Source organism: Amborella trichopoda, chromosome 2 (genome assembly GCF_054954075.1).
Source record: "Amborella trichopoda isolate Santa Cruz 75 chromosome 2, AtrichopodaSantaCruz75HAP2 v2.0, whole genome shotgun sequence".
NCBI lineage: Eukaryota > Viridiplantae > Streptophyta > Magnoliopsida > Amborellales > Amborellaceae > Amborella > Amborella trichopoda.
This window is the reverse complement of record NC_142337.1, coordinates 3,364,897-3,377,681: the sequence shown is the minus strand read 5'-3', so window position 1 is coordinate 3,377,681 and position 12,785 is coordinate 3,364,897. Positions and strand designations below refer to the sequence as shown.

At 36.6% G+C, this 12,785-nt stretch overlaps 1 protein-coding gene across 1 annotated transcript; it reads right to left on the bottom strand.

The window, feature by feature from the left end:
- Positions 1-1,207: 1,207 nt before the first annotated feature.
- Positions 1,208-11,063, bottom strand: PHV (Homeobox-leucine zipper family protein / lipid-binding START domain-containing protein). Its single transcript, XM_006845952.4, has 18 exons — positions 10,551-11,063; positions 9,380-9,539; positions 8,450-8,565; positions 7,908-7,998; positions 7,644-7,739; positions 7,301-7,414; positions 6,923-7,006; positions 6,093-6,248; positions 5,546-5,620; positions 5,283-5,389; positions 4,888-5,080; positions 4,434-4,622; positions 3,738-3,818; positions 3,498-3,632; positions 2,714-3,039; positions 2,328-2,433; positions 2,008-2,157; positions 1,208-1,508 (listed from the first exon to the last, which is right to left on the bottom strand). Exons 1-18 carry the CDS (start codon positions 10,757-10,759, stop codon positions 1,362-1,364), a joined length of 2,535 nt encoding a protein of 844 aa, XP_006846015.1. The 5' UTR covers positions 10,760-11,063; the 3' UTR covers positions 1,208-1,361.
- Positions 11,064-12,785: the final 1,722 nt, after the last annotated feature.

Genomic DNA, 12,785 nt, shown 5'->3' with positions numbered 1-12,785 from the left:
TATATATTTATGTATTAAATATTTATTTTATTATTTAATTATTTTATTCCATTCAATAAAAGGCAAGCTTTCTAATCTTCCCCTAGAGCATAAAATTTAGAGAAAATTTTGTACAAACCCCTGGTTTTCCATTGATTTCACGATAGACCCTCCTACAATTTTGTTTTCAAGCAGTATATTCACAGTACTCCCTCATCTCTTCTCTCTCACGATAGACCCTCCTACAATTTATTTCAAGCAATATAAAAACACTCTCCAGTATTTCACAGCACTCCCTCATCTCTTCTCACTCACGTTTATTCACTTTCGACCACAAAAACTAACACCAACCAATTGTTTTATTCTATCTCATTTATTTCCAACACGTAGATTTCCAATAGGTTAAAAAAAGCTTTTGTATTAAGCAAAAGAGTGCGAGTATAAGTCCGATTTACAGAGACATCTACTTCTCTAAAAAAGAGAGAGACCTTGGTATCTTGTTAGAATCAATAACTATAGACTGCAAAAAAAATTTGAGGCATAAGACTTCAAAATGATGAGCAATGGCAGTACAAACCATAGTTTCCAGGATAGGCGGACGAACTGTTGAGCAGTCGAGTCAAATTAAGCCAATTCGCTTACTAGTTTTGGACCAAATATTAGAAAAAATAAACTAATAATAATAATAATATTTTAAAATATAAAATATATTTAAAATTCTAAAATTTGTTTTAACCGGTTGAATCGCACAATCATATTGGCTAAAACCAAACAAACACTAACATGAAACAATTCTCGACCAAATCAAATATTGTTGTAGGCCTGATCAGTCGAGACACATGTCGGTGGTCTAACCAGTCAGATCCAGTATGGTCATGTCCTGATAATGTAGATGTCACAAGCTATTGAGAGAGAGGACTATGAATTACAATCTAATTAAAAACAGTGCACAAATTTCCTTTTCAAAATCTAACCCTTTCGACAGAGAAGACGCAATAGAAATTAACACAATCTATCCCTCTCAAGCCCCATTAAACTACTTACAAGAATCAACTCCAAGGAATCAGAAATTAAAACTAACGCATGAATCATACACATCAACAGCCCAAAATCATCATATGGACTACTTCAACAAAAAAGTCATAAAGCAATACTCAAATAAATATATAAGGAAGCCTCTCTCCCCCACACAAGCAACTTCCAGATTCACAAGAAACACTCGCAGAAATCAGAAATAAACCTAAGTCAGGTCCTTCCATTCCATACCCAAAATAATCCAAAATAACTTCAACACATAAGTTATAAAGCATAAATACTATTTTTAGAAGAGTATCTCCCTCCCTCTCTCTGTTTCTAACAAGGTTTCCTTCAAAAGTAAAAATCTAAACAAAAGACCAGTTGAGGAACATGAAAGCAAGGCAGTGAGTGCAGTCGTCCTCGTTGAGCACCTTCCATGCAACGGCCTGCTCGTAGGAAACTGGCCTCCCCATGCTCGAAACACATATACCGGCAGGAAGATACGCAAAGCCCTGCAACATAACAAGATCAGTTCATAAGTTTGCAAAGCATAGTAGATTAACCCAGTGCTTCAAAAAAGAGGAAATGAGTGCCAACTGACACAACCACAAATCCAAGTTGGCAAGCTGATGCAAGACCTAGGATGTTAACCCAATGACAAAGATGATGAAAGAAGATCACCGCAACTCCGACAGTAAACCAAGTGGTTCCCAGACATCATGGGGTGATTACTTTTAATGGGACCATCCCTACTAGGGGACCCCCTGATCCAAGCCAGTTTGCCGATTTTTAAACTGCTCATACAAAACTAAAAAAGCTACCAGAACAGGTACTTTACATTTAGTTAACATTTCACTTGCACTTGAGGAAGAATGACGAGAAACAACAGAAAACTCACATAAAACAAATAGAGAGAATTAGGGACGAGAACAATCATTATAAATATTAGAGAGAGAGGGCACCTCACAATTACAAATACACAGAGAGAAAGAGAAAGAGAATGCAACAAACCTGTTGCATGATCTTGGGGAACTCTGAATACAGCACCTTGCGTCCATTCTCATCGAGTATTTTATCAAGGGTGATGTCCTGGAGAGCCACCAATGTGGTCTCCAGCATGTCTAACCCAGCTTGATTCGAAAAGCTAAAGATGGGAGAAGCCTGCAGCAGTTTCAATTTCATCAGAAACAAAGAGAGCAGTCTTAAACAAGTTCCACAAAGTTCATTAACACAACAATATCAGCTCAGTTTTCTATCCACGACGTCATGAACACAAAGTAAGGGAGAAATAAGGAAATAAGGAACTAACAATAGGCTTTTTTATGATTTACCTTAAGAGAGCAGCACATGATAGCATCAGAATGGTGCCAGAGAAGCTTCAATAATGAATCACCAGCTTGAGAGTCCACCCTCAGAAGTTCTACACCAGAATGGAACCTACGCGCACGAAAACAAAAATACATCACTAAACAAAGAATAATAGAAAGAGATTGAGATAAAAAACAGATAAGACATGGAGAAAAAACCCGCGAAAAGAGATAAAACACAAAAATAATCAATTGAAAGAGATCCCAAAAAAAGGGACCAAAGGGAGAATGTGTCCACACATGCACATGACTCTTACAAGAACGGATTTGTCAGTTTGAGAGAGAGTGAAAGTGTGGAGGTTACAAAAAGAAATATAGAATGCAAGTACCTGATTTAGAGAGAGGAATACCTGTAGCTCTGACATATCCATCTAGCCAAAGTGACCGCCTCAGGGGTACCTGGAGGTGGGCGAGGTCCAAGACCGGGACCCATCCTCGAAGGTGAAATGGCCATAGCAACCCTCTGAACAGAGGCCATGACACTTCGTACATATTGCCGAGCCATGGCGACAACGTTGTCTCGAAGATGGGTCTCATAAGTGAACTGAAAAGCAATCGTAAGAACCGATCTCATAGTATAGCCATTCGCTCCTGACTCTCCTGAAGGACGGGACCCAGTGGAGCCAACATCAATCGAAGAGGCCAAGTCGAGCGTTCGATTTGTACCGGGCCCATCCTGCATAGCGAGCAATATTATATCACAGTTCAATTCACAATACAAACTGGTAAAAGGCAACCTAAAAGAAGAGCACATAAGGGAGGATAATTAAATACTAAAACCAAAAGATTAAACTGTAACCAAACAAGACTTTTCTTTACTTAAAAGAACGCAAAGCAGGGGCAAATGTACCACTCGTTCATAGGAAAAGGTTGAAAAACCCAACGAAATTTATAAAAGACAACAAAAACTCAATACCAGAAAAAAGAACACTTCAAGAGAACATAGCAAGCGACCAAATATTAATATCTAAACAAATAAAGTCATTATGTTCACAAGCAATGAAACCAGGACAGCACTTGTTGGGTACAACGTACGAACGACCATATGCACAGCATTCTTCAAACGTGCTTATAACAAAACCATAAAATTGAAATCACATTGTATGGAAGAGAAGAACGAGAGAGTCACGAAACTGATTTTGAATCCAAAGGAATGACACGAAATCCTGAAGGAAGCAGAGGAGCATCATCTGCAAAAGATTCATCAATTGGGGCAAACACGAGCTGAGCACAAGCACCTACTGCATTTTCATCAACTCCACTACAAAGCTGCCATCCAAAAATACCAAAATAGTGAGACGACCTAGTCAAGTGACACAAAAATAAGTAGACAGAAAGAGAAAGAGAGAGATACTAATACAATCCGGACACAACCTGCAAAAGAAACATGTCTCTCGGTAAAACAGCATCATCTTGCGAGAATCCGTGACCTTCCAGCCTTATGACTTCAAGAAACTGTGAATTAAATATAACATGGTTAGCCTTTCTAGTTAGGGAGACAAAGTTCGTTGAGAAGTCCCTGAGAGAGTTCTGCACAGAATAGTACAAGAATCACGGAAGAACAAAAGTGATTTAATAAGACAACTACACCCTTCCAAAAAGTATAGGGAACCAGACAAACCAACACACTTTAGAAATTTATTGATAATTAGAGATAATTCTAGGGTTTCTTTGAATTCACATAGGAAGAGAGTGCGTGAAGGAGTTATCATCAATGGAGGCTTGGGGTAACAGTACAACGCGCTGTCCCAGTTTTATAACACAATGAAACTTTTGTTCATTGAGGAGGCAGCATCAGCAACGGGGGAAGATTCAGGATGGATAATGGGTTGTGGATAAGGGTTTCTGTTTTAATTGTTATTTAAAGAAGGAGAGAGGATTCTTAAGAGACAATTTGCTAAAAAAGATAAAGATACTTTCTTAGCATGAACAATAATACAGAAAACAAAAGGACAGAGGTAGTTATCTTCTACAGATATTCTTACAATTGTGAAATGCTTTCCAAATATGAAGCTTACAAAATTCTGAGAGGAGCATGACAATCATCAAATGCAGAAAGCATGCACTTACCTCTTCATGTTCAACTGTCTGCGCAAGAGGTAAGATGACCTGACTACCAGGAAAACTACCAGTTCTTGAACCCGGAACAACAAACTGCCCTGTTCTCATACTCGAAGCCGCATAAGCATCAACCCCACTATCAGCCCACTCCGAGCGGTGCTCTCGTAGGAAGCGAACTAGCAAAGCCGGTGGAACATTCTACACAACTTTTCCTTATCAGTGAACAACTTCACAAAGATCATTAAATTTGAAACATAAATTTGAAAGATACCCAAGTTAAATAAATAGAACAGAATTTATCTTAGAGCTGTAGGAAAATTGTCAGTTGACAAGCATTCCCATTGACCATTGAGCCCAACAGAGGCCAATCACAAAGTAACCAACGAAGCAAAATGAAAGTAGTACTTCCCATATGGGTTCAAGAGAAGGGGGCACAGAAAGAGAGAGAGAAGCAAAGAGAAACCTGAAGAAGCATGGAAGCTTTTGCACATAATATGCCACCTCCGAAAGTAGATATTGCTGCAGCTGAATTGACATTGGCTGCAAATAGTTTGCTTGGGTTTGTATTTAGTACGATAGTGACATCCTCAACTCCATCGCTACTCATCAAGGACCACCCATCATCAGCAAAACCATTCACAGCATCATTAAAGCCTCTGCAAAAAAGGCCAAAGAGTCAGTTCCATCAATTATGGGACACAAAATTTTGCAGTACACAACAAATGCACCTAGGCTTCTTCAAATATTTTAAGAGCGACTCTCTCCTCTCTCTCTCTCTCCTTTTCTGACAGAGACACATACCTACATATAAACCATCAGCTCTTAATAATTGGAGTGTAACATGTACAGAATAATTACCGGCTCAATCTCTGACTAAAAGTCCGGAGTACAGCCGGCTGACGACCACCACCATAATTAACTTCACCACTAGCTTCATGTGCAATTTGTCGAATGTGGCGCAATGCCTACAACAAGAAATGATTTTGAATCTCAATTTCTAGTTCTCTACCATGCACACTAAAATGCAACATCCATTTACGGAGAAATTGCATGAAAATTTTCACTACACAGAGAAAGATATAAGAGACATGGAGAGAGAGAGACAGAGAGAATATGCTTACGGCTAATGTCATTTTCTGCGCTAGGATTTTGGAGGACTCATACAGTGGACGTAAAACCTCAGGGACATTCCATGCCTACACAACATCACGAAAGTTACAAACCAAACATCCAACTATCGCTTTTATCTTCATCTTGAACAAAAATAACAATAATAATCATCAAGAACGCCAAACAACTTGTTTCAAGGTATTCAAGTATTTCAAATTACAAAAAGAGCCTAGATGCATTGCCCCATTTATCCAGAGATGTAACATCATTGCAGGAAGAATTAACTCACTTCCATATTATTGAATAGCAAAAGTTTCAGGCGAAATAATCATTTGATGTTTATACAATTAGAAGATGTAAAAGAAAAATCATTTACTACATTTCATTATTTATTATTTTAAAATGGCCTAAAACTATTTCTTTTAGTTAATCAGTATGGCAACTCCCATCCCTCTTCATGTCATCAATGCATATCCCTATCTATAATCCTCCCTTTCTATCCACTCTTAATTATCAATTTTCAATGAAATGCAATTCGACCAACTAGTCCATAATTACCTCTAAGTCCACATGATCTACAATGTGAATTATCGACCCTCCACCCTCACATGGACGGATAAGATAGCCGCTCGGCATCATCTCAGCTCTCACAAAGCTCAATGAGGTTGGCCCCGAAGGACCACCAGTTGAAGAAGTAAGAGACCTCTCACATACCTGAACATACAATTCAACACATTCCAATAGTAAGAGTCCCAAAAAAGACAGCAGTGAGAAAATCGCAAAAAAGGTAAAGAGAACCACACCAATAACAAGAGTCGCAAGAAAAGTATAGAGAAGCAGTGTATTTCTAGTTTGGAAAGCTTTCTATGTTCCCCCCACATCATAGAAGTTCGATCCTCCCCTTACCATCCAATCATCCATTTTTATCAAGAGAGCCACTCACCATTTGATCTTAGATCCGACGTCTCAAAAGTATTTTATTTTTAGTTTTTTAATATAAATTTTCTGAATATGAAATTTGGTATGTGCCATCTTCTCATTGGGGCGCACCTATAAAAAATATTAACAATAATTTTTAGATAAAATATTATGACCAAAATACCCCTTTAAACTTTCAGAGGTATTTTGGTCATTGTATTTTATTGAAAAAAAAATTTTATATTTTTTGTTAGTGAGAGTTTAATAGAGGAACGAACTTTGAAAATTTGGTGTCAAAATAGTTTACAGAAAAAAAAATTAAAAATAAAATAGTGTACAGACATGACATTGTGATTGGGGCAATCTTAGCCCTCCATTAAAAAAAGGAGGGTTGGATAAGGGGGAGGATAGAACATCAATGTTGTAGGGGGAACATAGAAAGCTTTCCCTTTCTAGTTCAGATAACTTACCACAAGACTTCCATCATCTAGACCAGTGGTATATCTGAGTGTCCAAAAGTCGCGAGCTGCTGCCAGTGTTGTTGGAGCATAGGTCTAAAAATGGCCAATGTTACCAGTTAGATATCGTGCAGATGCTAATATTTACCGTTTTATTTCATTATTTTGCATGGATAAACTTCCAATGAGTTTATTATTTATCGGTTCTTCCTGAATCTAATTCATTCTTTCATTTTCTTTCAACAAATAAACATGCACAGATCATATCCACCATCAACCCTTAGCAGTTGGATATTACTTCAAATACTGAAGCTTAGATGTCTTCTACCTCAAGACTTTCTAGTAAACATTCTATCAAAAGAATTCAATATTCCATTCTTCCAAACAAACCTGCATGTATATCAGCTCAATGGTGCCCCCATTTCCAGCTGGGAACACAGTCAAAACATCATGGCTACGACAATCGCGGAACCACGACGGGCGGTCTTTGAGAATCTCTGCAACCTTTATATGCAACACAAAAACATTTGGGAGTCAAGGAAAATAAAAAACCAATAAAAAAAGTATGGGAAACGAAAACTATATCACTGGTTCACTACATTCACAGCATCACATACCCATAGACATTATTTTATCAATTATAGAGAGAAAGGTCCACACTGATTTTACGAAAGTGAAGCCAAAGCACCAATCATTTAGAAGAACTAGAACATCAAAAAATAAGAGAAGATACCTTCGCAGGTTCAAGACTCACTAGACCACAGACTCGTGCTGCCATTCCACTACAATTGTGGGAAACAGCGACGATTCCAATGGAATCCGGACCAGGCTGCAACATAAGGCAGATATAAGCAACCACAAGAGCAGATAAGCAATTGGATCCAAGACAACTAACCTAAAATAATGAGTTTGTCCAATGAAAAACAGAATTATGTGCAACAACGGCACCAACTTTATGGAGATATTAAAATGCAACCGGACAACTAAGGAATAATACCTTCATCCCAAGCATCTGGACCCAGTCGACAGCAGTTCCAGTAGCCTTAGAAAGGAACTCTGCCAAGGTCTCCTCTGCAATTGACAGGAGTCTGCCAGCAGAGTAAAAGAGAGAACAAAAAAGGGAGGGATGTTAGAAATCAGAAACAAAGTTCGGTTTCAGATATTTTAATAATTTTTAGAACGAGGCAAACTTAGACATCACTTCTTTTAAAGAAAAAGTTAGAAAATTAGGAAAAAGATACCAATGTTCAGAAACTTGAGTGGGCCTAATGCTCAAAAATATACCATGAAGATCATTAGGAAACCTAAATATCTTCTGGATTTCGGCCAGTTTCAATTAGATCTCAGCTTCAATTACAACCATCTCCATTTGAAAATTAAAAAAACTAAAAAAAAGCTCTTGGTAACTAGGCAATATTACAGCCAGGTGTTAGGGACCCACACGAAGTAACATCAGACATGAAAGCTTCAATTCATTCAAATAATGTAAAGAAATCCATAGATAATCCACCAATACAAGAATAGAGATTAGGAAATTACCCAGCTGGGTTATTAGCATCCCTAGGAGGATGCGGGGGAGGAGTTGGGTTTAGTTGTTGATGCTGACCGCTCGTGACCACTGACTCACAGCTAGTGTCTGTGGTGGCCACAGATGCCTGTGAACAATATAAAATAATATTTAATTGACAACTGAGAATAGCAGAAATATCCAGAAATTTAGGGGTCCCTCATAGATGATGTTCACACTTTCCCAGCCCGACATAACTTACAACAGATCAAGAACTCAAGACAGGTTAGTTAAAAATTTCAGATGGTTACAAAAGTTCTTCAGGTAGCTAAAACTCTTAAGAGAACATAAAACTTTGGACTAATACCAACCTAAAAGAGAAAACTCTCTCTTTCTCTAGGGTGCTGCCGCACACTCTTTGGCTTCATTTATCATAAAATTAAGCAAAAGATCTAACCTTCAATACACACCAGAGAGCAAGGATGCTAACAACGAAAAGCAGGATACAAACAAGCTAATCTTTCATACATCTAGAACTCACTTAAAGTCCTAAGAACCCATAGGAAACCACCACCCATCAGGTTCAGAGGACATGAGATTTGGTTAATTAAGGACCTTTCATCAGAAGATGCACAAAGCCACGAGGGCTATCACATAATCAAACTAGCGGGATGAGAAATCAAAGACAAAAAAAAAAAAAAAATCCAACAACGGCACAAGCAAAAAGATTTCCCTTGTTTCCAACTAGTCATCGAAAAGCGATAAATTTTCCACTCTATCAAGGTCAAGGCCTTAAGGAAAAATTCCAAAATGCCAGATTGAAAAACCCAACAAAATACATAACAAAACAGTATCTCTAAATGGTATCCACAGAAATGAAATTTCTCAATAAATAGAGAACATAAAAACACAAAAATAGAATGGTACATGCAAGAACAAGCAGTCGAAAGAAAAGTAATTACAGTCTGCAGTTGCTGCTTCATGTAGCCATTCTCATACACTAACTGTGAAACTTGCTTCTGTAGCCGGTCATTCTCCTCCATCAACAACTTGTTCATAGCCGTGAGCTTCCTGTTCACCGTCTGAAGACGTGACGCTTCTTTCCGCTGTTTCTCTCGGCATCTTAAACAAATATAGAAAACAGCAAATACATCAATAATCACAATCTGATCAAATATTAGATCAGTGACTGTAAAAGAAACAATAAGAAAGCCTTATGAATAAACAATAGAAGAGAGCAACTTTTTTAGGCACCCATTCTCCATAATTACCACAAAGCAATCAAAACCTTTGATGGTTATCAGACAACACAAAAAACACATCTGAAACATCTCTTTGGACTAAAATTATTTTGCAGAACCACAAAACTTTAAACCACATAAACCAATAAATAAAAGAAAAAAAACCCCAAAAAATAAACCAAACAGATAGAAAGCCAGAAAATAAATGCCTTCTGATAGGTCCTTCCATGTTATATCCGCTACCCATTTCTAGAGCACAAAATGGAAGCAGAAGAATCTATCATGCAAAGATGAAAAAGGAACCATTTTTATTTAGATCAGATATTGCAGGAAAAACACCTTGCAGATTAAGCCATAATAAAGAGTGCAATAATATCAAATGAAGAATAAAAAGACCTTTATAACCAGCAAAACAATATACAAAAACACCTAAATACGCCTGCGTGTGTGAATGAATGAAATAAATGCAAGCCTTTCTGCAAATGCAACAAACGAACCAGAAAAAAAAATCCTATAAATCTCAGTAAAATAGATCAAAGGCCACAGAATAAGGTGAATGAACCCATATATGGCTCTTAAAACTACAAATACCTAAATAAATTCAATAAAGGATAAAACTTTTAAAACAACAATGAATAATCCCATTTTCACTGCACAAATAAACCATTAAAAAACCCCAAGTCGCCATTAAAACATGAGACATTAAAAGCAACTATACAAGAAAAGGACCAAAACCAAAATAATCTAAAGATAAGATAAAACTTCAGCATGCAAAAAGTGGAAAAAAAAAAAAAACATATATATGGCATTTTGCTACTTGAAACAGCAGAAGAAAAAGCTAAAGACATGGTTCAAGAAAAAGGAGAAAAGCAAGGGAAAAAAACCCATTTACCTTCTATTCTGAAACCAGACTTTGATCTGTTTAGGCTCAATATTCGAGAGTATAGGGCACTCCCTAATGAGTTGTTGCCTTCTGAGAGAGCTCGGTTTTGGGCATTCACTGTAAACCCTTTCCAAAGCCTCGACTTGCTCTGGCGTATATCTCACATATTTGCTTGTATCCATGTGCTTATTTGAGTCCTTTTGCAAGACAAGCGCCATTAAAGAACCAGAGAACCGCTTTCAGAAGCTCGAAAAGCCTTCAGAGTTGCAGATTATAGGCAGGCTCTCTTCTCCAAGAGAGCCCACTTTCACCCACATCACAGGGAATAAAACTGAGAGAGCCCCACTGTAAAAGACACCTTTCACTGTGAAATGGCCAGCACAGAGAGAGAACAGGAAGCCATTAACGGATCTTGGGGAGCTTGGAGAGAGGGTGAAATTTGTCGAAAAGGAGTTGGGCTTTTTGCAAGGGGATGGCTTGTGGAGCTTAGAAAAAGACACGGATAGAAGCCATGGCTGGATCTTAGTGAGAGAGAGAGTACAGCGAAAAAAGTTGGGTTCTTTATAGTTCTTAAAACAAACAAATTTGGGAGCAAAACAATGCGTAAAAAAAAGAGAGGCGGTTTTTCGATGTAGAGAGATAAAGGAGCCAGTGATACAAGTAGAGAGAGAAAGAGGACACAACTCGAAAAAGAAGAGTGTTTACTCTACTTTTCTTGACAATTGTTCGCTGGTATAAAGTACAGTGTGGAGTAGTACAGTGCAGAGTGAGGTGGGAATACTTAGAGAGAGAAGAGAGAGAATCTTTGCTCAGTAGTGTATATCCTTAAAAAAATTCATTATTCCCAGAAGGTCCTAGCTCTGCTGTTTGTTGCTTTTGTGGTTGACCCTAACAAATTTGCCAATTCTCGTTCTATCCAATGACCCTTTTACCATCGATAAAAGTTTGTGTACTTCCTCTACAGCGTAAAATATTTATGCTTACCTTAGCATCCAGCCCTACAATTTTGATCAACAGAGTCGCTTACAATTTGATCTTCGATATGATGTTTTAAAGTATTTTATTTTAAAATTTTTATACAAATTGAAAGAATATGAAATTTGGTACGTGTCATATTCTCATTGGAACGCATTTATAAAAAATATTAAAAATATTTTTTTGATAAAATATAATGATTAAAATACCCCTTAAAACTTTTAAAAGTAATTTTGTTATTTTATTTTATTGAAAAATAAAAATTTATATTTTTTGTTAGTGTGAGCTTAATAGAGGATTTGACGTCCAAATTTTTGTGTCAAAATAGTTTATAGAAAAAAAATTAAAAATAAAATAGTGTAGACGTGCCATTGTGATTGGGGCAATCTTAACCCTCCATTCAGAATAGATGGTTGGATAAAAGGAAGTATATAAGTTTTATGTTGTAGGGGAAGCATAGAAAGCTTGCGTTTTACAATATTATTATGTTTTAATTTGGGTTCGGTTTGTATAAGGTTGTAATATTAAGCAATCAAATTAAGTTGCCCGTCAAAACTTTGTAATTTTGGTGTCAAAACTTATTAGAACAAAGTTTTTTTTTTAATTATAAATTTGTGAGTTTTTTTTTAATTGTAAAATTGTGAACTCCAAAAGTACTTTAAATCAACTACATATATATAAACACGTGAAAATCTAGAAAATAAATAATCCAGATAATGTGTTGCAAGATGTACTATTTTTAGGACTTTAATTTTTTTTGTCGTCATATCTATACATCTTGATGTTGAGAGGATGAATTGGTATTTTAAACATCAACACAATATTTTTCGAATGATTTTAGAGGTACACTTTAATTCTAAGTTTTAAGCTATCAACCTTTTATAAACATTTTTTCTTCTTTTTTAGGTGTAGTTTGTACAAGGTGCAAACCGTAAACAATTAAATTAAGCCACACCTCCAAACTTAATCATAAAATGTAGTTTGGTTTTGGAAAGTCTAAGATAACTTTAAATATTATTTTCGTCTTTAATTATGAAATTTACAACTTAAAAAGCGATGTAAATCTTTGAAAATGTTATAAATGAACTATCCATAGAATGTATTATTTTTAATATTTGAAAACCTTCCATACATCATGAGAGGGTTTTCCAAAATCAAAACAGCATTTTTTGATAGAATGTTGAGGCACGCCTTACTTCTACATTGTGAGGTTGACACCTTATATAAACTTTTTCATTAATTTTGTATGGAAAATATTGATGTCCCTTG

Coding starts and splice junctions, on each gene's coding strand:
- PHV (XM_006845952.4), bottom strand. CDS start 10,759: ATGGCGCTTGTCTTGCAAAAGGACTCAAATAAGCACATGGATACAAGC. Junction 7,999..8,449: donor GATGCTAATAACCCAGCTGG/GTAATTTCCTAA, acceptor CTCTGCTGGCAG/ACTCCTGTCAATTGCAGAGG. Junction 1,509..2,007: donor TCCCCAAGATCATGCAACAG/GTTTGTTGCATT, acceptor GTTATGTTGCAG/GGCTTTGCGTATCTTCCTGC.